Below are 26782 nucleotides of genomic sequence, written 5' to 3' on the forward strand. Positions count from 1 at the left end.
CCCAGTCCCCCAAGTAACACTCTCACTTGAATATTGGAAACAGGGCGATGGGAGTAAATTTAGGAGCTGAAATTATCAACACCTACCCCAGTCTGCCTACTGCCTAATCAAAGCATATATAGTATTCTTTATGGCTATCTTAAATGTTAAGTGGTTTTTGTGTAGCATTTATTTGTGAACCACATTTACATATGTTTCTCCTTTGTTACATGCCTAGCACAACAATTATGGGGTGACAGTGACCACAAGAGAAACAACTAGGAATTGTCATTATTTTACAAAAACCCATAAATGTAATTATTTGTTTAATGTTATTTATTTTCCATTGATTTGAACAATTTTTTTGCTCTGCCACTCAGCCTAGTTTGGAAATGATTATGTATTAAGATAAAAAGAGTAGTTATCTTGACCTTATCAGAGTTTTGCCCTATCCCTAGGTCCTGTTGAAAATCAAGTGACGTAACAAATCCAGATAACTTACATAGCCTAAACCTAGACTGTACAGTACTGTACAGTGAGCCAGAGTTCAGCTGAAGAAAGAAGTTCAAGATGTCCATTCCTGACAAGTCATGGCAACCACCTTATGTTGTCATGGAAACTTCGTGAGTATTGCCTTGTCAACTAGTATAGTGCAGTGATTGGTCAATATTTCTTATAATAATCTAGCCCAGCCAGTTTTCTGTACCCTCACCTGCCTTGGTCTTTTTGTAAATGTTTCAATGCCTTCCTTTTGGTCCTGACTTGGTTTCTAGGCAGTTCCTTTTTATTAGTTAGTTAAGGTTTGCAGTTAGCTAGTTAGCTAGGTAAGGATACTTATGGTAGGATAGTTTTAGGTTAGGTTAGCCAAGGGAAGTTATGATAGGCAACGTCAATACCTGGTTAACCCTTTGTTTTGCATTCATACCTACAGCTATTTTTGAAACTATTTGTACAGTATTTCATTTTCCTCAAGTATCCTCAGATGTTTTGCATTTGATAAGTTCCTTGGACAGTCATTTGGGTCTTTTTCATAACTAAAATTTTGTTGCAAATGGACAGTGTCCATATTTAGGTGCATCTTTCTTACATTACAGCATATTTTTTACGTTTGATCAGCTAACTCATTTTTCAGTTATTCAATTGTTTTCCATTTATGCATATAAAATGCATTGATGTATATTATATTGATTGTACAGTTATGTCAATTTCAGCATCCTGTCTGCATTGTCTGAGACATGTTTTTTGAGACAGTTTCACTCTTCTTGAACTGGACAAGGATGATAATATAGGTTAGCGTTGCACTCGAAACCTGCAAAAATAATATTTTCCAGAATTATTATAAGTAAAGTCAAGTTTTGATAAAAGCTTATGTATAAGATTTTTTTTACGCAATCATATTCATCATTTGGAAAAAATCTACCATTAATGGATTAAGATAAACAAATTAAGAATCTTATTATACTGTGAAGGTACTCTACTGGTAAGTTGTTTGAATTAGAGAATCATTTTAGGAAAGAATGTTTTTATATAAGAAATTGCCTGTATATATAGAGTAGTATCTTTACAGTTATTTGCACAAACTCATTTTACTAGGATTCTGTATGGCATGCAGTACATGATAGCAAACACTATATTTTATCTAAAACACTGATATAGGTTTTAGTTTAAAGGGACTAATCAGATTGTAGTTGTACACTGATGATCAGGTAAAGGGGTTACATGGATTATGGATTAATTCTGCACTTTATATCTAGACTTAGATCATTTCATTTTACCAGCAGGTTTAGGTTATAAGTGACATTCACTGGAGGAGCTGCATCCAGATACCATGTTTTTCCTTTGTTTTCATGACCACCACCTTTTTGAGCAAGGTAGCTGGATCCCTTAAGCTTGAGAGCCTTGAAACTTAACTTTAGGTGGGGCATTAGCTTACATCATAGTTACTTTATTTGAAGTTGGCTGTATAGTTCCTGAACTGTTAAAATTATGTACATTATACTTTAGTTTTCCTTGAATGATGAAAATTTATGTGATGACCAACCCAACTGGAATTAACCTCAGTTGTCACTTCTCTGCTTCCCTACAAAGCTTGAATCCTTTCAGATGTGTCTTTAATTTCCAAGGTGCTTATAGCATTGCTTTTTTTTTCCCCCTTATACGCTAGGTCTCTGCTAAACGCAATTTTTGTAAATGGTCTTGACTTCTATAGCCCCACATTAGTCCATGACTTATTCCCTTGATTGCTGAATCACTGATATTCAGTTTCTAACTGCTTGGTGTGTGATGTTCTCCTGGCCAAATTATGACTTCAGGACACAGCACTCCATAAAAATTGCATTAGCTGCAACCAAGATTTAATATCTGTTCCTCCTAAATTGGCTAATCATAGGTAACTGTTAACCAACCCCAAGTGAGAAAGAGAACCTCTTTGCATGTCTTGAAGCTAAAGTCTTCAGTTCATGTTCTCCTTCTTGATACATGTCGTCTAGGGCAACTTTTCTCCAAATTAGCTTTTATTTCAAGGTATATTAAAAAGTTCCTAGGTAATCCTAATAGTTGGTGTGAAGAGGATGATTTTCCATTAGAATGATGGCTATGGTCATTTTATACTGTTTTATTGTTTTTGTTTTCTATGTACAGTACTGAAGTTTCTTTCCAGATTAACATAAATTGCAAACAATTATAAGCAAAAATAAATAGTTTCAGTTCAGCGTGTGGTTCCTGGTAAATGTATCTTAAAATACTTCAAGTGTCTTGAATTATGCTTTTTGAGACCCAGAATTGTTTGTTTAAAGGATAAGATTTTTGCACTTTACCTTCTTAGATCTAACTACCTGTTATTGTATCCAAGACAAGTTTGAGAAGTCATAGTGTAATCTTGGAAATGATTGGCTGTAGGTTCATTTATATAACTTTGTAATTTAGGTGTTGGAACTCTGTACTTAGTAGCCACGATTTTTTAAGCAACTGGCAACTTGGCTGGTCATATGTGGTGCTCCACCATGTTATTTTTAGCTCCTGCTACTTTTGCAATTGTTAACATTGAAAGTAAAGTATTACAGTAGGTAAATGTGGATGATTGAAGTCTTGTTGCAGTTGTTTACTTAACTTTGATGTGTAATGAAATGGTTGCTACTCCCAACAGAATTACTGTATGTAGCAGATAAGTAGTGCAAATACTGGAAAGTGATACTGAACATCAACAAACCAAAACTATTGATTAAGCTTGTACATTGTTTTGGCTCCATGGCATACTAGTAAACTTAATGAATGAGAATATTTGAATATTTTTTGTGGGACTTCAGTAAATGAAACAACTAATGGTGCCAGAAAGCTAGCATATTCATAAATCAAGACACCTTTATCTAAAGAGATAGTACTGTAGTATTATGTACGGTGCATCACTATACTGTGACCAGAAATAATAAGTAAAAATCTACAATTATGTATAAAATGAGCAAGGTCCTCTGTTGGTGGAGGAGGTGGCTGCATTCTTCAGATACCATTTTAGGATCTGGATCTAAATAAAATTGTCTGGATTCTCTAGATTTCTAGTAACTTACCAAGTAAAGGTCAATGTCATGAAACTCCCCTAAACCTGGGAGGAGTAGCAAACCAACTGGCTGTACACCAAAGCAGCTCAGAATTCATCTTTCTATTGATTTCTCATCGTATTTGGTGGTATTCTTCTGCCCAGTATTAGATAAAGTTCACTCCCTTTAGTGTGATTCTCGGACTTTCCTTATTTTGATTGTGACTTTAGTTGACTTCCCAAGTGTTGAATGCAGCAAAGGCTGCAATACACAGTTGCAGCCAAAATTCTACCAGCACAGATTGTAGGGGACTGGACTTATGATGAAATGATGCATCTTTGGACATGCATCGCATCTTTCATCTAGCTCAGATGATTCTTCTCCTGTTATTTCTGTTGATGCCAATGCAACCTGCTCCTTCTCTGCGCTTCCAACCCAAACCATTGCCAGCCTTAAATATAAAATTGATAAAAGGTTTGAGTTGATTGTTTGAAAAGTGCGCCCTGTTGCTCCTAGTGCTAGTGAGTGTTGTGCGCCTGGTTGCGCAATGTCAGTGATGTGTTGGTGGAGGTTCTCCGCCCAGTAGTGTGTCAATGTCAAATTCCCAAACGTGGAGGAACATGCAGTTGGCCTCTCCGGGTAGTCGCCCGTCTTGAACCTGTTGTTGAATCATTGCTGGAGTCTGGAACATTTTCCTAGCTCTGATTCTTCTCCCAGATGCCAATGGCGTCTTGTGGATTCATGCCCTTTGGAAAACGAGTCAGGTGATGTGTCTCATTCTCCTCCAGTAGTAAGAAATTAGTATCTTGCTCCCGTCTTCAGCCTTTGGGACAGTCTGGAACACTTCTTCGTCTGAGGTGTCTTCTTCTGAGTGTCCTCTTGCACCTGAGACTCCTCTGGCTTGCCCGAGACGCCCTGCAGTGTTGCAGTGTTGGGCTCCTTGACTGCCAAATGCCTAGTTTCTTCTGAGCACCCAAAATTATCTCGGCACTTGTTGGCTCCTTCTCGTGCTGCTGTGTCAGAGCGCCCATCTTCTCTAGAGCGTCACAGAGCACCCAAGTGCCCATCTTTGCCCATCCACTCTTTGATTCATGGATCACCAACTAAGATGAAGCACCCGAGCTTCCTTTGGTGCCTGAGCTTCCTTTGGTGCCTGATCTTCCGTTGGCGCCAGAGCATCACGCTGTACTTATGCCTCCAACACTTTGACTCCTTCATCTCTTATTGTTCCCTGAGCAGTTGGGCATTCTTCTGTGTCTCGAACTTCTGCACCTCAGGCTTTACCCTCTTCTAGCAAGCAAGTGCCCTCCATGGTAGATCCGATTCAGAGCAGCTCGACAGTATTTTGAGCCTGTTGAAGAAGGCTCCGTCAAGGCCCAACCTACAGAATTGGCTTTGTCTCCTGTATTCTCGGACGAGGAAGAAGAGGTTATTGCTCAAGACGCTCATCCTTCAGCTTATGCATCGCTGCTAAGGTATCTTCTTGCTACTTTCCCAAATTGCTTTTTGCCTGCAGCTCTTTCTTCACCCGCCAACTTTTCTTGGAGAGTCACAGTCTTCTGAGTCTTTGAGACCACCCAAGTTAGTGCTTTCTTCTTCTGCCAAGAAAGTCTTCGGTGTTTTGAGGGATGGCTAGTGGAGAAGAGGGAACATGGTAGAGCCATTTTCAGCTTCCCTCTTTCTAGATTGTCCAAGAGGAGACAGCTCTCTTATGCCACAGGGAACCCCCTTCTCTGGGAGTTTCTGCCTCCTCCCAGGGGGACTTCTCTGGGTTGATCGATTCCTCTCGTAGATCTGCCTTTGCTTCAGCGAAGATCATGTTCAGTTCGACGGAGCTCTCACACCTTCTTAAAAACTTGTTGAAGGTATTTGAAGTGTTGAGTTTCCTCGATTGGGCAGTGGGTTGTCTTGCCTGTAAGATTAAGGACTGCCCAACTATTCCTGAAGATAGTGCCTCCGACTTGCTGGGAGTCCTCTTGTGTATCGATAAAGGAATCGGGGATGGTTCCCAGGAATTAGTTTTCCTTTAACACAATGGGAGTTTTAAAGGAGAGAGAACTGTCGTGTTCTTACACCTCTAAGGGAGTGACTCCCTCCCAGAAGTCAGCCCTTCTGTTTCCTCCGCTGGATCATTATCACCTGTTCCCGCAGGCTACAGTTCTGGAGATTTCTTCAGATCTTCAGTAAGAAGAATATGCAAGATTTTCTTGCCCAATCCTCTAGGTGACCCAGGGGGTGCCCGCTCATACCTCCAGGACAATCTCCCCGCTGCAGACTCGGCCTTTTCGTGGCAGCAGGCAAAGATCCCTTTCTAGATCCATTAGGAGATCCTCATCCCGATCTACCTCTCACAAGTGAGAATTTCGTCCTCCGAACTTCTGTAGGAGTCAGGCTCCTCTTCTGGGATTGTCAATGTTCTGAGGGAGGGCTATTCTATCCCCTTCAAAGAAAAGCCACCTTTAAGCAGCTCTCCAGTAACACTGTCAGTGTACACCAAAGGCTCAAAGAATTGGCCCTCTCAAAAGAAGTGTCGTCCCTTCTCAAGAAGGGGGGGCGATAGAATTAGTAGAGAATGTGGGCTCCTTGAGGTTCTACAATTGTCTTTTTGTGGTGCCCAGAGCTTCAGGGGGCTGGAGGCCCATCCTGGATATAAGCGCATTGAATGTCTTCATTCAGAAGCCAAAGTTCAAGATGGAGGCAAATCGAACTGTTATGTCATCCATTCGCCAGGGAGACTGGATGACATCTATAGACATGCAGGATGCGCACTTCCATGTCCCAATACATTGGGAATGAGGAAGTTTCTGAGGTTCGTGTTTGGGAACAAAGTATTCCAGTTCTGCGCTCTATGTTTTGGGTTATCAACAGCACCTCAAGTGTTTACCAGAGTGCTCGCTCCGTTAGCAAAATGGCTCCATCTGATGGGAATCAAGATCTCTCTTTACTTGGATGATTTGCTACTTCAGGCCCAATCGCCAGAGAAATGTTTGGAGGACCTTCAAAAGACTCTTCTCTTAGGCCAGGAGCTGGGATTGATAATCAGCGTTCAGACGTCTCAGTTGATTCCATCACAACAGATTCTTTATTTAGGGATGATAATAGACTCAGAGTTTTCAGGTTTTTCCCTCACCAAAGAGAATAGAGTCTTGCCTCAAGATAGTGCACAGATTTCTTCTTCTGGACCAATGCCCTGACAACGAATGGACGAGTCTTCTCAGGACGTTATTGTCCATAGAACAAGCTGTACTCCTGGGCAGACTTCCAACTGATTCTTAAGAATCGGTTGGAACAGGAAAAAATACCCAGACTCTTTTGTGTTCTGAGTAACTCCAGAGATAAAAGAGGATCTGCATTGGTGGAGCTTAGAAGGAAGGTTGTCGCAAGGGAAATCTCTCCTTCTGTTGGACCTCAACCTAGACTTCTTCTCAGATGCGTCTGAACCTAGGTTGGGGAGCTCTGTTGGGAGACAAGGAAATTTCAGGGACCTGGTCTCCGGAACAAAGAAATTGGCACATAAATGTCAAGGAGTTGAAGGCAGTTCATCTGGGGTTACAATTTTTCAGAGAAGAATTGTACAAGACAATCACAGTGCACTCCAACAGTACAATTGTCCTGGCATATATCAAAAACCAAGGGGGGGCACACTCTTTCTTCCTTTACAAGACAGCAAAGGATCTTCTGCTTTGGGTAGAGCAATTTAAAATCAAGCTTCTTACTCACTTCATTCAGGGGAAGCTCAGCGTTCTGGCGGACGAGCTAAGTTGCTGAAGAAAGGTGTTACCCACGGAGTGGACTCTGGATCTTCATGTTTGCTTGGATCTTTGGAAGTTGTTTGGGACTCCGGTCATAGACCTGTTCGTGATTTCCTGAAACCATCGTCTCCCTCTGTTTTGCTCGCCAGTTCCGGATCCTTTAGCGTGGGGAACGGATGCCATGCTTCAAGACTGGTCAAACAGTCACCTTTATGCATTTCCCCCCTTCAGCATGATAAGGTGGTGATCAACAAATTCCAGAATCACCAAAATCTTTCAATGATCCTAGTGGCCCCGTTTTGGCAATGAAGGAATGGTTCCCGGATCTTCTTAACCTCCTTGCAGACTTTTCAAGGCTGCTACCTCAAAAACCTCATCTGGTAAAACAACCCCACTTCTGGCATTTTCATCAGGGATTGCCTATTCTGGCCATGACAGGATACAGACTGTCAGGAAACTTCTTAGAAAGAAGGGGTTTTCAGGATCGGCTTCGCAAGTTATTGCCAAATGCAGGCGACAGTCCTCTGATACTGTATATCAGGCTAAGTGGACAATTTTTAGAGAATAGTGCAGGAAGCGCAGTGTCGTTTTCTCAGACATCTATAGCCGAAATAGCAGACTTTCAACTATATCTTAATACCAAAAGGAACCTGTCATCCTTGATGATCAAGGGTTATAGGGCCATGTTAAGCTCTGTCTTCAGGCACAGGGGATTGGATGGACCTTTTCTCTAATCAGGATTTATCCAATCTAATTAGATCTTTTGACATTAAGAGACAGAAAGAAGCAGTAGTAGTGCCATGGAACCTGGACGTGGTCCTTAAATGGTTGTCTGGTTCCCGATTTGAGCCTATGCATTTGATTTCCCTGAGTGAGGTCCATGCAGTAGACAAAAGAGTGGGTTTTTCTCAAGAGAATGCTGTCTGTTCCTTCTCTTTGGGATTTATAGCCACAGAAAGAAGAAGAGTCAGTTTCAAACAATCCTTACGGTGTTCTGTTAGGAATCCTTCTGCAACTTTCAAAAATGCCTTGCATTCTTCTGAGATCATGTAAGCCCAAATGAGGAAGATGAGAGTATAGTGTCCTGTGAGAGCTCATAAAATTAGGCTTAGTCTTCACAGAACAAAGCAAGATTTGTCTCTCTCCTTCAAACATTGCAAGTGACTTTTTGGAAATGTAATCCTTCTTTGCAACTTTATTTGAAGAAAATGAAACAGTTTATGATAATTGCAGTACTTTGAGTCCATTTTCAGTGGCTCGTGGTGTTGGGGGAAGAAGCCCCTTCCTTTCTTTGCCTTGATTTGAGGTTGTTGGGTTTTTAAGGGAACCTGGGGAACAGTGTAGGAGCTGTAGCCAGTCTTTCATAGCTGGCATTGGTTTTTAACTTTGTCTATCTATTAGCGACGTTTATTTCAGTGTCGTTTTTTGGAAATGTAAGCCCGTTCTTTGCAACTCATTATTTGTCAGAAATTGAATCATTACATGATACCCACCAATTAGTAGGTAGCCTTGAGTCCATTTTCAGTGGTTGAGCACCGATGGTGTTGGAGGCAGCAGCTCCTTATCAGGTAAGGAAGCAACAGGCTTTCTTTTTAATGCTTTCCTTTGATTCTCAAATTGGTTACCATTTTTAATGTTTTGGGGTACAGATTTTTATTCATGCATTGCCCTCCTGTCTTTCGGAAGCTGGACAGTGGTTTTAACTTTTTATATAAAATAGGTATTTTTATGATAAAATAAAGTTTTTTTTCTGTACTGCACCCTGAATTACAGGGGCCTCCTCCCCTTTGAACATTTGGCACAAACAAATTGAATACTTTTGCTAGTTGTTCCTCTCTTACCAATAAGTGGGCGGGGTTAGTCCTAGCCAAACAAAGTAGCACAACCCAAGAATTTCACAATTTTTGACTACTGGTTAACAGAAAGTATAGCAATATAATTACTTGGTAAGTATATATAAAACTTTATTTTATCATAAAAATGTCATTTTAACTCATACATTGTGGTGACGTTCCATAATATCTTATTGTTTAGTACCAGAATTTTTTCATTCTCTTTACAGGAAATTTTGGAACATTTTTTGTTAAAGTAAGAAGGGTATTTTCACAGCTTTGCAAGCACTGTGTCCCTTTGTCTGATTTTTTATGACTTGAAGTTACTATATTGTTTATTTTGTATACAATTATTGTTTTGTTGGTTTGTTTATGCTAATTTTGTTGTTAGAATTTTTGTTAATATGATTTTCCTAAATTTTCTTCTGTGATACATGAACAGCTCATTATGTGCAGTCTTCCATAAAAAGTTATTGGCCTTTTTTGAATTTCCTATAGATGAATGTGTGTGAGTTTGAAGTACTCCTAGTTTAAGATCCACCTCTGATTGTATAGTTATGGTGGCCTTCCTGTCCATTCTTTGCTCCCATATTACTTAGGGAAATAGTGGGAAAAGGTCCAGACATCCTTATATCCTTTGTCTTTCTGCATAAGAATATTCATTTACCATTATTGTATCGAAATATGGAAATAAGAATGTTTGATATTGGGCAGAGTTAGGAAAAAGGAAAAGAGTTTTGTGTAACAGTGCCATGATGTAGTTGTGGATGTTTATTCTTAAATATATTTTAAGCAGTTCTTGGTAGTATGAAAGCATAGTTATAGCTGTTTTAGAGTTTGTTTCCAACATTCCCATTTTTTAAAGATAGTATTTAAGAAACCTTTCATAAAGATGAAATGAAAGGCTAAGTAAACTAACTTATCATAGAAATGTGTCATGTTCTGAAACAACTTACAGCAACTAGTAGTCTTCTGTTGACTGTGAAGAAGTTTGAAGCATGACAGGTCACAGGTTTATTCAGGGCAATAGGATAGAATACACTGAGGCAGTCTCTTTCCTCCTGTGTTATAGCTTCTCCATTTATCTCTCCCATCCAGTCAATGCATCGTCCACTCTGTGGGTTGAGATATCAAGTTTAACATATGCATAACAAAATCACTGTATTATAGTTATCTGTCGAAAATTATAAATTTTTCTTTTATGTATGAAGCCAAAATTCAACTGAGAAATGTTACTTTTTCTGGTACAGTCCTTACCCATATTGCACGTTCATAGTGTGTGATTCATGTAGTATGCAACAAGTGGGCTAAATCAAAAATGTACCAGTACCCTTGTGTGGTAACCCCAGGCTGCTACATGAGTTTAGGTCAGAATATCAAGGCTGGAGTAAGGTGCATCCCATTCACACAGTCCACCTTTGCCATTTCATGGCCAATGGATCGTGAAATTACAGCAAGGGCTAGCGTGTTGTGACATTGATGCATTAAACTGCCCAGCTGTTACTGTGCAGCATGGGTATGCTGCTGTGGTACCTCTCGTGGTCACTGAGAATGTGATATGTTCAATCTATTGTGCACTTATCCCAGAAGTTTTACATTATGTCACTGAAGCTGACACTGAGTGAAAATCAAGATAACCAGCAAGACAAAGTATGGAGAGTGGATACTTACCAGCCACATTTTGTGTGCAGTGGACAAGTTAAAAAAAGTCAGATCATTTGAGAATAACAAGCAAAGAATTGAAGAGGTACTGTTGGTACTTGATCAAGTCTTCTGTTTCTATGCTGACAAGCGTAATCAAGAAATCCCTGTAGGGGTTTAGTGCCATCAGTGCACCTCACCTGGTGCACTGTAGGCATTACTTAAGGTACTTTGCAGCGTCCCTTCAGCCCCTGGCTGCAACCCTTTTTATTCCTATTACTGTACCTCCATTCATATGCTTTCTTCCACCTTACTTTCCACCCTCCTCTAACAATTGTTATTTCATAGTGCACCTGTGAGGTATTCATCATGTTACACCTTTTAAGCCTCTTACTCTCAATTTCCCTTTCAGCTCTGAATGACCTCATAGGTCCCAGCGCTTGGCCTTCGGCCTAAATATTATGTTCTATCCATCTATCTATAATGAAGAAATAAACAAGACAGCAGATACTCGTAATTTATCTCTTCAGGCAGCCACAAGACAATCAAGAAAGTGACAAGGAAGTGCCTTCAGATGAAGAGTACATAATACCACTGGGGTCTTTGTTTGATTTTGATGTTATGTGAGTGAAATAATTTTATTAATGAAGTGAGTGAACTAATTAGTGGTGACTGTGGTGTAGCAGCTGATGCAGTAACTACTCTTGTAATAAACTCCATACTTGTTGTAAAGGGAATACGAACCTATGCTTTCATAAATGGAGTGCACATTGCAAGGCATGCTGCAGCTGTCACTCACATAACTAGATAAAAAAGCCTATCCAGTAGGCCTAATGTAGTCTTTACAAAAAATCTCTAATTCTATAACCTATTTTAAGACACTAAAATTTTATTGTAATTTGTAGTTTCTCTAATGTGAAGCAAATATGGTTTTCTGTTTCTTTTTTAGAATATTAATATTGTATGTAATTTTTCCATGAAGTGTAATGGGAATAGATTTCCAGGGGAAAATACATAACAAGATGGTGCTTAACTAGAAATTATATTGGCTGTACAGGCAGTCCCCGGTTATCAGCGGGGGTTCTGTTCTGACAGCGTGACGATAAGCAAAATTCGCCAATAACCGAAAATCGGCGCTTATCGGCACCGATAACTGGAGATCAGCACTTTTGTTAGGTATGTCTCGGCGCCAATACTTGATCATCAGCACTGGTAAGCAGAAAATGCAATTTTCGGCACCGAAAATCGCAGATTTTCACCACTAGACAAGCCCCATAAAACCGGATCACCTATAACTGAGCCCACCGATAACCGGGGACTGCCTGTATGTATATTTAATGTGATCTGTCCATTCACTTCATTATGAACTTGTAGTTTATATAATACAGTACTGTTATGGAATTCATTACCTTTTCAGTGTAGAAAATTTTTAGTTTTTACCATTGAAGTAAAAAATAATAGAAATACTCTTTCCAAAGTTAAAAGCCAGAGTTAAATGTTAGTACTTAAAGGGTAAAAAAGGTGCCAATTTTGGATCTCTGTACTGACTTCAGTGTATTTAAAAGGACTGAATTTTGGAAAACTTTGCATTTGATGCTTAATTTAGGAAAGGGGAGAGAAGTCATCAGTCACAGAAGCAGTAGTTACGGAAGTAGCAGGATGATCAGTGGAAAATCAGGAAAATGCCTTATGATTATTTAGGCATTTAAGGCCCTTTAGAAACAATGAATTAACATGAATAATTTCTTTTGAAAAAAAAAAAAGGACAAGTGTAGAATTAGAGTAGTCATATTTATGGAGGTGCACTACAGTAATGTATAGTCTTTCATCTTCAAAGAGTGTAGAATAAGGGAATGTGGAAGTGCTGTGTAGAGTAGTGCTATTTCAGTGTTATGGTATAACTGCTTATGAAATTTGAATAAAAAATAAAAAATCACAGTTTCGCTAGGTTTTATTGTGTACATACGGTATGCATGGAAGTTATTAGTCTCTTTCAAGGATTAACATACCTGATCTTCAATTGCCTGAGCTCCTTCTGTTACAGCGAGAAGAAGCATAAAGAAAAATGTAGCATACATAACTTGAAGACCAAGACCTTCTTGTTTGTTCCTATTAGGAAGAAAAATTAGTTATTCTGCTTCTGAAGTAGTATGAAAAGACAATTTTGAAATATGTTTTTTGACCAAACACTGAGGAGCATTTATTCTACAGTGCGGTGTATAGAATGATTTTGGTTCTGTTTTGAATTAAATTTAATCCTACAACAGTTTTTGTCTTTAAGCTGTAGTTATATTTTCCTGAGTATGTGATGTGTCATATAAACTGTAAGGTTTTTATGCATATGAGCTGTGTAAAAACATGAAGATTTTTCATAGAATGCTCTCCTTATTTTATACTGTAGTTACTGTGGTAAATAAACATAGATGTGTGAATACAGACACTCCAACTCATGACCAAGTGCAGTTCCCAACCATCAGGTGTGAATCAGAATGGATGCAAGTCTGGAAGCTACTAATGACATATTTACAGGCTGATTGTAGAAGAAAGCATACTTAGTAGAACCATGGAACTGTTAAGCTTCCCACCTCATAGTGGAGTTTTAGTTGAACATGCTCCATATTATAGCATGAACCCTTCAAGCATTGTAGTTATTTAAGTGCTGAATGTCCCCCAGTGTTTGGTTTTATAACCAGATATTCATAAATCAATCAATGAACCCTTCCAGAGTGAATAGTGCTTCTTAGGTGATGTATTACCCAGAGGAGAGGGACCTTAGAATTATAGAGGTGGAGGGAATAAGTGAAGACTGCTTGATTACTTTATCTAAATACATACAGCTTAATACAGATGTGACGGCTTGATTACTTGATCTAACTACTAGTATTCCAAGGTTTGGTAAGTGTTTTGGTTGGAAAAATGTTCAGTAACTCGAGTAGGCTAACTCTTCAGATATAAAGCCTAATGATGATATTAGGAACTAAGTGTTCTTCAGATATAAAGCCTAATGATGATATTAGAAAACAAGGAACATAATGCAAATAGTGTTATGTCCACTGTAGGCGTTACCACTCCATTATGTTCTCTTTCTTCCATCATGAAAATGAGGTCAACTGTCGATTTCCCATTCAGTGCTGAATGACTCGTAGGTCCCAGCGTTTGGCCTTTGGCCTAAATTCTGTATTCTATTCTGTAAATTTTCATTAAAGGTGAAGAAAAATAATACATTTTAATCCTTAAATAATTTTAGGTAAAATGGTACAGTTCTAAAAAAATCAAGTACTTATCACTCGCACATCACAGACAGGATGAATGAATAATAAGATACTATATATTCAATTAATCATTGCTAATGTAATTACAGGGATTTTCATTGGAGTTTTTATAAAATGGCATTGCCCTCAAGTAACATCCTGAAAATGATAAAGTTTTAAGAGACACTTGTTACTCAAGGTAGCAACTTTGAAATCATAATTTTGATTTATGTTAGTTTATGTATTATAGAAAAAAGCTTCAAAGTTTGGTTCCCATTATATTTCTCTCTCCCTATCCTCTGAGATTATTTGTTATTTTATTTAATGGTAAGGCCAATCCTTTAGTCATTTCACATGCTTTGCTAGTGTAACTGCCTGAAAAGAGATGGGCCATTAAATGGTCCAATTTTGAAATTGTAGATTCCTTGTTGAACCAACAGCTGGGGGTTTTGAATGGCTTAACTTCTGCAGTGCTTTGCTTTTGAACTTAAATCTCATAACTCAGTCCTTCCAGCTGCTCTTGTCATCTTTGGAGGTTAGGCCATCAGGCACTAGCCTTGCGGGCGTTTCATGTAATTCAGAAACCATATGGTGATGCATGTCCTTTTTTTCTGTAGACTAAAAACTTATGGGAATTTTTATTCTTTTTCTCACCAGACATTAGCTTTGTTAGGAGTTGTTTCAAAGTGTGAATGGTTTTGGGCTACTTACAAAACCATTTTCTGAAGACTTCCATAATTTTTCATTTACTGAACTGTAGTAAAATTCTTGTTTCAGAATTCATGAATAGGAACTTGATACTAAAGGCCCAAAATATTATATAAAATTCTTTTGTACAGGTCATTAAAATGATCAAACTGTAAGAATAGAATATAAAAACTGAATACTGTACTAAATTCACTTCTATTGTGATTTCAGTTTTATTTCAAATGCACTAGATTGCTCTTTACTGTATAGTATACTGAACCTGAAAGAATTATTAGAAAGAAATCTTATTTGTTCATGTACTGAACGTGAGTTTTATAGAAATTTAAACCTGGAATCTATGACTTATGCATTAATGCTAAATATTCATATGTGATTGCAGTGCAGTACAGTATACAGTATTGATGAAAGCACTTACTGGAAAAGGAGTGTGATCATTATTTCATAAAGAAACATGCACAACTCTACTCCCGAGTAGATCAGTGTCAAGAGAAGAAGTGGTGATAGTAGTTTGTTCGCTTCTTGAAGGGTTGTTTTCAGTTCATTGTAATGAAGAGTTAGGTACTGTACTTGAAATTCTTTACTTCTGTTCCTTGGTATTTCCTCATTCTGTGAAGGGAAATGTTATGCAAAGCAAAATATACAGGGCTAAATCTTAAAATTATCCAATGTGTAATAAACATAATTCAATAATTGTATCAGACATCTATGCAAAACATTTAATCCACACCCATGAATGATATTTCAAACAAGGCACTAGAAGAAACTCTTAACAATTGTTGAAGTTGATAAAGGATGAGAAAATTAAGGTAGAATTCTATGAATTAGAATGTAGCTTACCTTTGCAGTTGCCTTTGAGATAATTGCAACTTCTTCACACTTTTGTGCGAGCTCAGAAAATGACGTTGCAATAAATGCTGTTGTGAAGAAATACAAGCAAGGTGGTGCCGTGATACCTGGGATGCTGAGGATCCAGAAAAGTGCATCTGACACTGAAGTGTGGCAGCAGCATTGATATTCAGAAGAAAGTTTAGATAGCATAGAAGATTGAACATTTTGATATGAAGTGTCTTTGCAAGCAAGGCTTGAACAGCATAATTGGTAGAGCTGGTGGATATCTTTCAGTCTTTCAATTACTGTACAGTATTTGGTTTGATTACAGTTGTGGCCCATACCACTCATGCTGAAGAACAAGAAGTCTTAGATGGAGCTTCATAGATGCTTATCAGATTAATTGAAGAAAGATTTTGTTCTTTATCAAATTTTGCTTAATTACAAATACACTTGATTTTACTTTTGGTGTCTTATAACAACTGTTTTAGGATAGTGAATGGTTTAAGATTACAGTATGTACAGGTGTCTTTATATTACTGTCTTGTTGTTATCATATCAGATAAACAGATTTTCAAGTAATTTCCAAACATATTAAAGTGACAGAACTACTACTTGGACATTCCATAATAGAAAGCATGTGTGTTACAGTTCTAATATTTTTATGAAATTGGAAAACAAAGACATAGCTTACCTTTAATTGTGATGTCTTTCATGGTGATAGTGTCCACATGTTTAAATCCATGTATAATTATATAGACAACACACCCTGAGAAAGAAGCTTTCCATGAATCCTCATGTTGTAATGAGTTATTTCATGTCATTGTCTACTAATTTTAATTGTGATTTTTGAACAGAAAATCCCAATGTGTCAAATCTGGTGTCTTGTATACTGTATAAGGTTCCAAGGAAGAAAATGTTGGTGTACTGTAATAAAGTTTGAATTTATGAATGAATATATGGCAGCTATATACTGTACAATAATACTGTTAAGTCGTCATTTGGACATAGTTTAGTAACACATTTTCCACTAATGTTGGATATTCATATGTAAATTTTGGTTCATGCCTCAAGATGTTACCTTTGACATATTTGGACCTCCATAAAAATGTGCATGTTAAGGGATGTACTGTATTTGTTTGTTCTTACTTTTCATGTATCAAAAGAAATGAGACCAACAAAGTTTCATGAAATGCAGTATGTCACTGTTGAGAGGCCTGTAAAGTCTCCACTGTGTTTTCTGGTAGCAGTGTTTTGATGCACTTTTTCTGTTTTATATATGCTATAAACAGCTATTGTTACCATCCCCCAATATTGCAATTTTTGCAGATATTGAAAATATACCTACATCTTTTCTTGTGACATTATTACGATATTCTGAATGATATGCAGTAGTACTTTTATATTCAAAATCTAGCTGTAATTATGTTATGCTCTCATAACTTTTAATGTTTTGGCTGCCAAAGACTATGAACAATTAAACCTTAAAAATTTCTTGGTTCACTAATAGTTTTCAGGATGATTTTGAAGCTGCAGGGGTTCATTGTTCATTAGATGAAAATTCTGTTGATATTTACCTAGCATTTTTATTCTCAGACTTTGGTTGATGATGATTGTATTGTTAAGAGAGAATATTTCAATGACTGTACTGTAGGTAGAGAGCGACAATGTATAGGATTATCTTACCAATAAACATTATCATGAAGAGAAGTATAACGCTGCGTTGTTTTATACAAGATGATGATACTTTATTTTCGCTCCATTTCTCCAGATATGCATGCATTTTTGGTGCCTTGATCAGCATGCCCACCTAGTGACAGTAGAGATATATGGGGAAGGTTATATTTGATGCCGTAAACAAATTGATTCAGAAAATACCACGAGTGATATAGCAACTTTACAGTTAATGCTGCAAACCCTACATTCATTACAACAAAACCCAAAAAATATAGTCATACTTTTTAGATACACTAAAATGTTTTATTAGTGTGTGACAAATAATAATAAGTCGGCTTCTTAGGTAACTGGTCAGTGTTAGCAAGAGTTGGTACTATTTTAAAATCTGTTTGCATTACAAACAAATATTTGGTTGGCCTCACACACACTCTTTGCCCTTGTCCTGTTTGCCTATGTAGGTGGCCTCACACTCTTTGCCCTTGTCCCATGGTGTTAACTACATCTTAAAATCTTTACATTTTACATATTTATTTTGGAATTAATGGATGAGTATATACATTCCCTGAATGATATTCATAATCTTATAAAAGCCTTCTTTTATAAAACTGGATTCTGTAATGTTTCTTTCCAGCATGCTACTGGAATAAACTAACATTTTTGCCCTTGCCCAGTTGATTGTATAATTTTTTTTTTTTTTTCACAAATGCATAAGAATTCCACTGCTTACCCGTGTGCATCTTGTACATTTTTAGTGCTCGTCTGTTTTTTTTTCCAATGATTTTCCAGTTTGACCAATATTAGTTGTCACAGAAATTAAATGGGATTTGATGTGCAGTACTCATCTTTTCGTATTGCTGGGAGAAATCATTGTAAGTGCTTGTTTTGGTATTGCTGCGAGAGTTCTTTCAACATGTTAGTTTCATTGTATTATTGTTCTTAATAACAATAATACAATGAAAGCAAAGGCACGCCTGTGTATGTGATAGGTGAACTGAAGATGGTTTCCAGTCTATCCAGGCTAAAGCTAATGCAGCCCTACTTTTTGGCTTTGGCATTTACCCTATCCATAGGTCTTGTCTAGGTTTGTGCAACAGAGACTTCAGTATGATGGCTGTTGGCTTGGAAAAAAGGTTATAAAAACCATTCAGTCTTGCTGAGGTAATGAATTTTCATGCACATCATGAACCATACTGTTTGTTGGTGCCTGTCATTATTTGTATAACCACAGATTTGATGGTGGATATATGCATATCTACATTATGAAAATTCATAAGGTAACACACAGATACAAACCATATTGATAACTGCCACTATAGGTGATGTCATTATTATGGAAACCATGACTAACTGGTCCGTGTTGATGAGTCCATTGGCCGTGGTATTAGTCTTGAAGCTTTCTGTTAATGAAGAGTAAAGTTCTCTGTTAAATATCAGTAGATTAAAAGGCATGTTAATATTAGTATGTTCATGGGGAGTCTGCCAATGATACATGACTTAATTCATAATTCCCAATATGCAAAAGTGTGGTTTGATACTGTATTACAGTATTTATGAATACAGTTTTGACAGACTGGGTGCTGCCTGAAGTAGAGCAGTATGGCTTTACTGTGGAAACAGATTGACCTTTCAAAAAAATTTGCAACAAAAAATATGAAGGACTAATTTTAAGTCATCAGATTATAGGGTAATTATTAAAAAAAATCATCCACCATCACCCCTTTTTCATATTGCCTCATTATAATTTGTTTTATAAAATTTTGTTTAGAATTTTTACTTTGCTTGGTAATATGAATGTAAGTTTTGGGGGTGTTTTTTTTTTATTTTCTATTACATTTGGGAAAGTATTCGTTGGCTATTGGAATGACCTATAATGTAGGTAAATATCAACTTGAATCTTGTGTATTTAATCTTTAAAATATTACGGTGTTAATGAAGCTGCGCCTCTTCAGAATGGTTCACATTTTCATGTTGATTAGGATTCTTTTTTACATTTGAGATCTTTCAGTTTAAATTAAGCAAATATAGTAATGCCACAGTTGATAAGAATGTCTTTTAAAAGGTCTCCCTCAATTGTTGGTTTTTTACTATTTAAATGCAAGGTTCTTAAATGAATCTGAATGGAATGTTAGGTCTTTTGTTTGCCAGTATGATATTAAAACATACCTTACTATTTGAGACAGCTGCTGCCAAGAGCAGAACAGTTAAGTAAGCCATATTAATTATTCACAGACAATAAATGCTGTCATAGACAATACTAATTCTTGGTGATGAAAAAGAAATTGTGATGATGTGCATTGGAGCTTTCAGGAAGTTGTATTAGTTATTTGGAAGGACATAAATCAAGTTAATAAGATATTATTTAGGAGTTATATTTGTTTCAGTAAGCACCATGCATGTTTTTAATCTTTCATACATACTTTAAAAATATTGAATTGTTGTTGCATTGTGTGATAAAAGCTTTCACTTTTTCTGCGTTTTGCATGTTCATGGCTTGTTTAATATTCTTTGTTGTACCTGTTTTAACATTAGCCATTATATCACCTTGATTTTCTTTTCCACATTGATTAATGGGATTAAATGTATGATTTGAAAATGAAATACATCTGTGGAAGGTTGGGGTCCACATTCCCCATTCGGCTAAATAACCTGACGATTTGAAACTCTGTAGCAACAGGCTATTCATAAATGGGAAGATGAGATGAAAAAGCAATAGTCATTGTATGTCTATTTTACCTTGTTTTCTGTAGATAATGTTTACCTTCTTATTAATGTAGTATAAATTGCAAACATTAATCGTTTTAAGTATTTCTTGTGTTAGTGAATAATTTTGTAATCTGATCACTTATTCCTTGATTTTTCCTTATTTTAAACTAGCTGACCAACAGCGCTGCCTGGGAAAACTGAATGACAGTAGTGTAGGGGGAGGGAAAAGGGAAAGGAGTCGGGGAGGGGGAAGGGAGAGGGAAGGGTTTGTGTTGACAGTCCAACTGACAGTTCTACTTTTTTCATGCGGATGTTCACTCTTTGAACATTCATGGGTGAACTGACAGGTATTACTGTGTTGACTGCCGTTTTATCCAGGTACAGTATTACTGTGATGACTTTCCCTTCAATCCAGAAATTACTGTGGTGACTGTCCCTTTTATCCAGGTATTACTGTGGTGACTGTCCCATTTATCCAGGTATTACTGTGGTGACTGTCCATTTTATCTAGGTGTTATTATGATGACTGTTCCTTTTATCCAAGCATTACTATGGTGACTGTCCTTTTTATCCAAGTATTACTCTGCTGTCTGTCCCCTTTAACCAGGTATTAGTGTGCTGACTGCCCCCTTTAACCAGGTATCACTGTACTGACTGCCCCTTTTATCCAGTTATTACTATGGTGACTGTCCCTTTTATCCAGATATTACTGTCGTGGCTGACTGTCCCTTTTATCCAGTTATGACTCTGCTGTCTGTCCCTTTTATCGATATATTACTATGTTGACTGGCCTTTTTATCCAGGTATTACTGTGGTGACTGTTCCTTTTTCCATGTAATACTTTGGTGACCGCCCCTTTTATCCAGGTATTACTGTAGTAACTCTCCCTTTTATCCCGGTATTACTGTAGTGTCTGACACCTTTAACCAGGTACTACTGTACTGCCTGTCACCTTTAACCAGGTATTACTGTGCTCTCTGTCCCTTTTATCCAGGTTTTACTGTGGTGACTGTCCATTTTATCCAGATATTACTGTGCTGTCTATCCCTTTTATCCAGGTATTACTGTGGTAAATGAAAAGTATTTTCAATGATATATATCGATGGTCTCGAGTACATGAAATGAGGTATCATAAACTCGTAGAGTTTACTTACCACATAAGTTACAAAGGGAAATGGAAGGGGGCAGGGGTACGGTTTTGAAACTTAACCTGTTATCTAAACTGGGTCAAATGATGGCCAAACAAACATAATAAACATTCACTTTTGTATATTAGCATTGCTAATCGATTTATTTTGAAAATTTAACATACCTTAAATGTTTGGTATGTGGAAGTATTCTATGATTTTTGTTCTTGTTATGTATAACCTAAATACTCGTTCTAGTAAAGTACATTTAAAGAGTATTGAAACACTCGTAATCACATCTTAAGTACACTTCTCACCAAATTTCATGCAGTGCAGCCCCTTATATAGGTACGCATGCAAAAAACACGAGACAAGTTATGTTCTCTTGCAACTGCTAAGAGAAATTTGGCGATGTAATCTATTATGCACTCAAGTAGATTTGAAAAATGTTTTCTCACCAGCAATACTATTGTATCCGTGTAGAATGGTGAACAGGAGGACTCCCAATGTGTAGGCCACTTTTGGAGAAATCCAGTTGAACGTGGCTTTTCTCTTCGATCTCCAAATCCCTCCTAAGGGGAAATTCCCTGTGACAGATAGGTAGCGGAAGTAAAATCTCCCTGCGTCCAGAAGGGAAACCTTGTCTTTCTCGTGCGTTCCGTGGCCTCCTTTTACGATGTCCTCGATGGAAGTGCACATACAAACCATCTGGGAAGAGTGTGCTTCTGAGGTTTGATTATTTCAACTTAAAAAACAAATTTTTGTTTCATACAGCGTGAAAGTGTCCCAAGTTCGTTCCTTGGAATTTTTAAGTTATGATTTGGAAGTCAAGTTACCTCTCTCTCTCTCTCTCTCTCTCTCTCTCTCTCTCTCTCTCTCTCTCTCTCTCTCTCTCTCTCTCTCGTATAATCAAAGTCTCTCGTTCCATTTTCAGGGGAAGTTTTTTTTTTAATATCCTGAGATGAATGATAACGGTTCGATCGAGTTTCGTTTCACTGAAGTATTTCTATTTGTAACCATCGTTTGTTAACTTTTCTCAGATTTCAGATTGAGAAAACGATTTGTTTTATTAATTTAGATTAGGGAAAGAGGCAACTTAGTTAGTAGGCTACCGTTCTTCACTGTTAAGTACAGGTTTGAAAGTAAATAAATAATTAACTAATGGAGTGAGTGGATAGCTGTTCTCTTTCGTCGTCTGAGTGAAACAGGGCTATGAGATAATGTATGGCTATAGCCAGTTTTCCTTTAAAGTAAGTTGAATAAAGTAATGAGGAAAGATTTACAAATGCTACAATGACATCTTGTTGAAAATTCTCAAACACTAGACCAGACAAATAAGTTATTAGTAGAAGAGTCCGAGAATGAGCTAAATACCTTGTCTCAAATAATTCCCGACAGTAATAGAGGCATCAGTGAATGCCAGTTCTGTCTCCAGTATGTGCAAAGGCCGAAGGAGAAGTCTGATGAAGGCGACTCCAGTGGTCTTATAGAGGCGTTATTTGGTGACTGTCGGAGTGCAAGTTACGGTCAGTAAAGAAGACGTATGTTTATGGTGGCGATGAAAGAATGGAAGAACGAGCGTGCAGGTCTGGAAATGTCAGTTTTATTGACATTTGTATCGAGCAGAAGTATGTTTGTACATACGCTAATTCCCAGGTGCTGTTGTCACATCATTTTGCGGTGAGAGACTTGAGTTTGCCTAGCCGATGTAAATTACCCGTAGCGTAATGAGGCCGTCAGTCTTCTGTCGATGCTCCATGTTATGTCCTAAAAAGGCAACGTGATTCTTGCAACTACAATGGGGACAAAGTGCAATAGCATTAAAAAGGCAATAAGCACGGAACATTGCGAGTAATTTCTTTGATATGTCTTGATTTTTCTGGGATCCTTTCCCACTGACTGTACGAAGAGTAGCGTGTGTTTTAAATCTCAATTATTCCGAGCCGTTTTTGGTCTTAAAGGAATCTTTAGGTGTTGATTCGGATGCAGTTCCCTCCCATTTCTTTCATCATTTCATGATAATGCTGGCATTTGCACAACGGCGATTTAGTCGTTATTTGTGAAAAGCGATAGAGCTAATTTATTTTAAAAACGGCGCACAACTTGGCATCAATATATGATACTAGTACATTCCCATTTCAATGCGTAATTTCTGGACTGTGAGATGAACTGCAGCAACATTACGTAATGTTATGACTAAGAAAACCGAGAAATGTGTTCTGAAAGTCTTCATTAGTTTGTTTGTATTTTTTTTTAGCTTCGGTGATGGATGAATCATGTCATTAGGGAATATTGACTATCTTTTATTTGCCGTTGTCTGGTATTTGCCCCCACTTTTTTTGGTAGTAGTTAGTACCGTAGATACTTGAATGAACTTTTGGGGTCATTGTGTAAAACATTTAATATCCTAGAGCCTTTTAACGGACGAATATTGAAAGCTTTTAAAGATTATTGCCATTTTTATGGAAGATTATATGCTTCTGGAAATTTTAACTTTTAGTTAATGAGCGACGAATTAGTACTCGTCTCTTACGTTATTTGTTTTGATTGTGGGTGTGCACATTTTTAAAGCTGTAAAATGATCTCGTGCAGTATTTTGTGTACAGTAAAGGCGAACTTTACAAAATATTCACTTTTGTATACAGTATGTATGTTCATTGCATGTTTACCAACTAGCCATACTAAGTATCGACCAACAACTACCAATCAGTTACATTAACTTAAGCAAAGCAGTAACTGATAGTTCTATGATAAATCCGCGGGCATGGGGCACCCATCTGTCCGGTTTGATACAAATAAACATTCTGACTTTAGATACAGTAGTCGGATGTGACGGTGGTAGATATATTGGTTTTACATCTCTTCTCTTTAATCTTTGTTTTTTTATGTACTTAATAGTTCTAATAAACAGAGTAACGACTGATCTGTTAAACCGGAAATTTGTTCGATTCATTCAATACAGATTATTATGTTTTCTTATATTTGAACAGGATGGGAGAGGTGACGTTTGAGCTGTACTGGAAACACGCACCCAGTACCTGTCGTAATTTTGCAGAGTTGGCTCGACGTGGTTACTACAACGGATGCAAATTTCATCGGATAATCAGAGATTTTATGATTCAAGGTGAGATGTCTTTTCCTATAAATTAATTTAACACACTTGAAACTGTGTCAAGTATTTTTAACACACTTGAAACTATGTCAAGTATTAATGTATTTTTCAGCTTGAGTAATATTGTTCTTGTGTTGAAATATCAGTCAATCATTACTTTCCAGTTGTACAATGATACAAGTACTGTAATTTTCGTGATACTGTTTGCACCCGGGATTTACATCATGTCTCATAATCGGACTTTTAAAGGGAGATTAATAAAATGCTCTCGTACTGCAGCTGAGAAGGTTAGTTGGAGAGGAAATATTATCATAACTTCATTCATGTTAAGAAAGATGTGGGAATGTGGAGTAAACTAAGATTTATGTATGTTGCATTGTTCAGCAGCATATGCTTTAAACACTGATACTTGGGTACTCAAGTTTATTTTTGATATGCTCAGTAAGTTCATACACTTTTCAGCTGAAAAGGCATGCAGCATATGCTTTAAACACTGAGATCTAACATTGGGTAACAATCAAACAGGTTTATTTTTGATATGCATCATGAAAGAAAGACTTAGTTACAAAATAAATCAATAAAGGATATTTACTGTAATAAGTTTTCAATTAATAAAATTTTTAAACAAAATTAAAATGTAAAATATAATCTTCCCCCTTTTTTTTTCTTCTTCTAATCCCCCCCTTTTTTTATTATTTAATTTAGTTAACTACTTAAATTCTTTACATTCTTTTTACAGAAGAACCTAAAAAGTTCTAGTCTGGATTAAACAAATCATTTATAACTAATAACTCTCTCTGAAGTTGCTTATAGGCAATATGCATATAGGAAGCAATTAGGTACTTTCAATACTTTTTTAATTTTGAAATGCCATTTGCGAGAACATCTTCAGAGGGTTTTGAGTGTTGAGTAATTCAAATCGATTTTAGTGCTACATTCGATTTAGTAAATCATAAGGCACTTCAGAATCTTGGAGTGGGTGCATATGTTCAAGGTTTACTTCACGATTTCAGTAGCGAGTTGCTGTTGTGGGAACTTAGCAAACCATGACCTTTATCGTCTGTTGTTCCACAGGATAGTGTACTTGGTCCACTGTTATTTTTAGTGTATACAAGTGATATGGTTCTTGGCCTGGAAAACAAGATTGTTCAGTGTGCCGATGATACAACATTTGTGGATGAAGTAAAGTCTCCACTTATGGTTAAAGAGGTTGCCTTTATTGTCAGTGTGACATGGAGTGGATTAGTGATTGGTGTAGTCAGTGGGGTATGAGGCTGAATTCTAGTAAAACAAAAACACTGTTGATTAGTAAATCTTGTACCAATTTTCCACTCCATTCTCCCCTTCAAGTGGATGGGACTTTGCTGAATGAATCTGAAGCTTTAATTATACTTGGTGTAACTTGGGACTCAAGTCTTACTTTTGAGAAACACCTGATGAAAGTTTCAGCAAATGCTGCAAGCAAGTTACGCATTGTACATAGGCCTCATATATTTACAACAGTGAGAAAATCGGTGCAACCTCTTGTGGATCATTTCACCTTCCTCTACTAGAATAGTTCTCTGATGTGGCTGTCTGTTTCTGCTAGAGATTTATTTCTTTCTAGATAGTTCGTGGCAGTAGGTGCCTGTTTCCTAACAGCAGCAGTTATGACTTGGACCATTGATGGATGGTCTCTTGTTTGTTAGCTTTTCATGTTGTATTTCAACAGAGATCTTTCACATTCACAATTGATTCCAGATCCTCCTTTCTTGCCAAGAGCAACCAGATTACCAGTCTTTGGTTTTGATTTTTCCACAACCCGCACATCATAATTTGTCAGTGAAACTTTACAGTCTTGTTTAGTTAGTGCTTATGAATTTATGTATCATTCAAGTTATCACGGACATCTTTAAAAGTGAATATTTTTTCATAATTTCACTTGTGCTTAATATCTGAACAGAATGCTAAATTTGTATTATTGCAAAAAGTGTCGTCAGTTACTCTCCAAGGCAAGTTCTTCCTACCACTAGGTTGCACAAATTAATGTTTTTAGTACTTCAGGCAGCTTACTCGAACAGTGGTGGCCAGCAGCAGTGATTCCTTATTTCAAATTCTTCTGCTATTGGACAAAGAAGTTCCATACAACAGGGATGAGATGTTTATTAGTACATAACAAAAAATCCCATTAGAAGCATTTATAAGATATTAAGCAGTGATTTCTTTAATTTTGTTTGTAAAAGGTAAGACAGCCACTGTTTAAAATTGTTGTCCAGTTACTTCTATAGAACTTGTGCTTTTATATCAAGAGTTTGCCCTTTAAATTTTCCTTTTTAAATATGCACTATCCACACTAGTAAATAGAAAAGGCATTACATGGTTTAGTCTTTTATGCCCTGGATGCACCAATGACAGTTTCTTCTTCAAAAGTAAAGATATGTAGTTTTTTCCATAACTGTTTGATTGTGGTACAATGGCCTTTCCTTCTTAAGTCACAATTGGTAGGTGAAGTTTCAAGGTATGGTGTTTGCAAGTTGTACTATGTGATTTGACTATTACTGTACAGCATTTTTTTGTTTTTTTATATTTATGCATTTAATTGTATTACAAAATATTTTGTTTCTGTTATTGGTATTTAATTTTTCCTTATTCTTTAGATT

At 37.0% G+C, this 26782-nt stretch overlaps 1 protein-coding gene across 2 annotated transcripts in view; it reads left to right on the forward strand.

The window, feature by feature from the left end:
• Cypl (peptidyl-prolyl cis-trans isomerase-like 1 Cypl) overlaps positions 1 to 26782 on the forward strand; it is a 39953-nt gene that overhangs the window by 1315 nt on the left and 11856 nt on the right. Inside the window, exons 2-3 of one of the 2 annotated variants that reach the window (XM_067105875.1) lie at positions 438 to 602; positions 24022 to 24155. In XM_067105875.1, the coding sequence (XP_066961976.1) occupies positions 550 to 602; positions 24022 to 24155 (187 nt within the window). In that variant the 5' untranslated portion in view covers positions 438 to 549. The remainder of the gene's footprint in view (positions 1 to 437; positions 603 to 24021; positions 24156 to 26782) is intronic. The other variant, XM_067105876.1, reaches the window with a different exon arrangement.

This window comes from Macrobrachium rosenbergii, chromosome 6 (genome assembly GCF_040412425.1).
Source record: "Macrobrachium rosenbergii isolate ZJJX-2024 chromosome 6, ASM4041242v1, whole genome shotgun sequence".
In the NCBI taxonomy this organism is placed as follows: Eukaryota; Metazoa; Arthropoda; class Malacostraca; order Decapoda; family Palaemonidae; genus Macrobrachium; species Macrobrachium rosenbergii.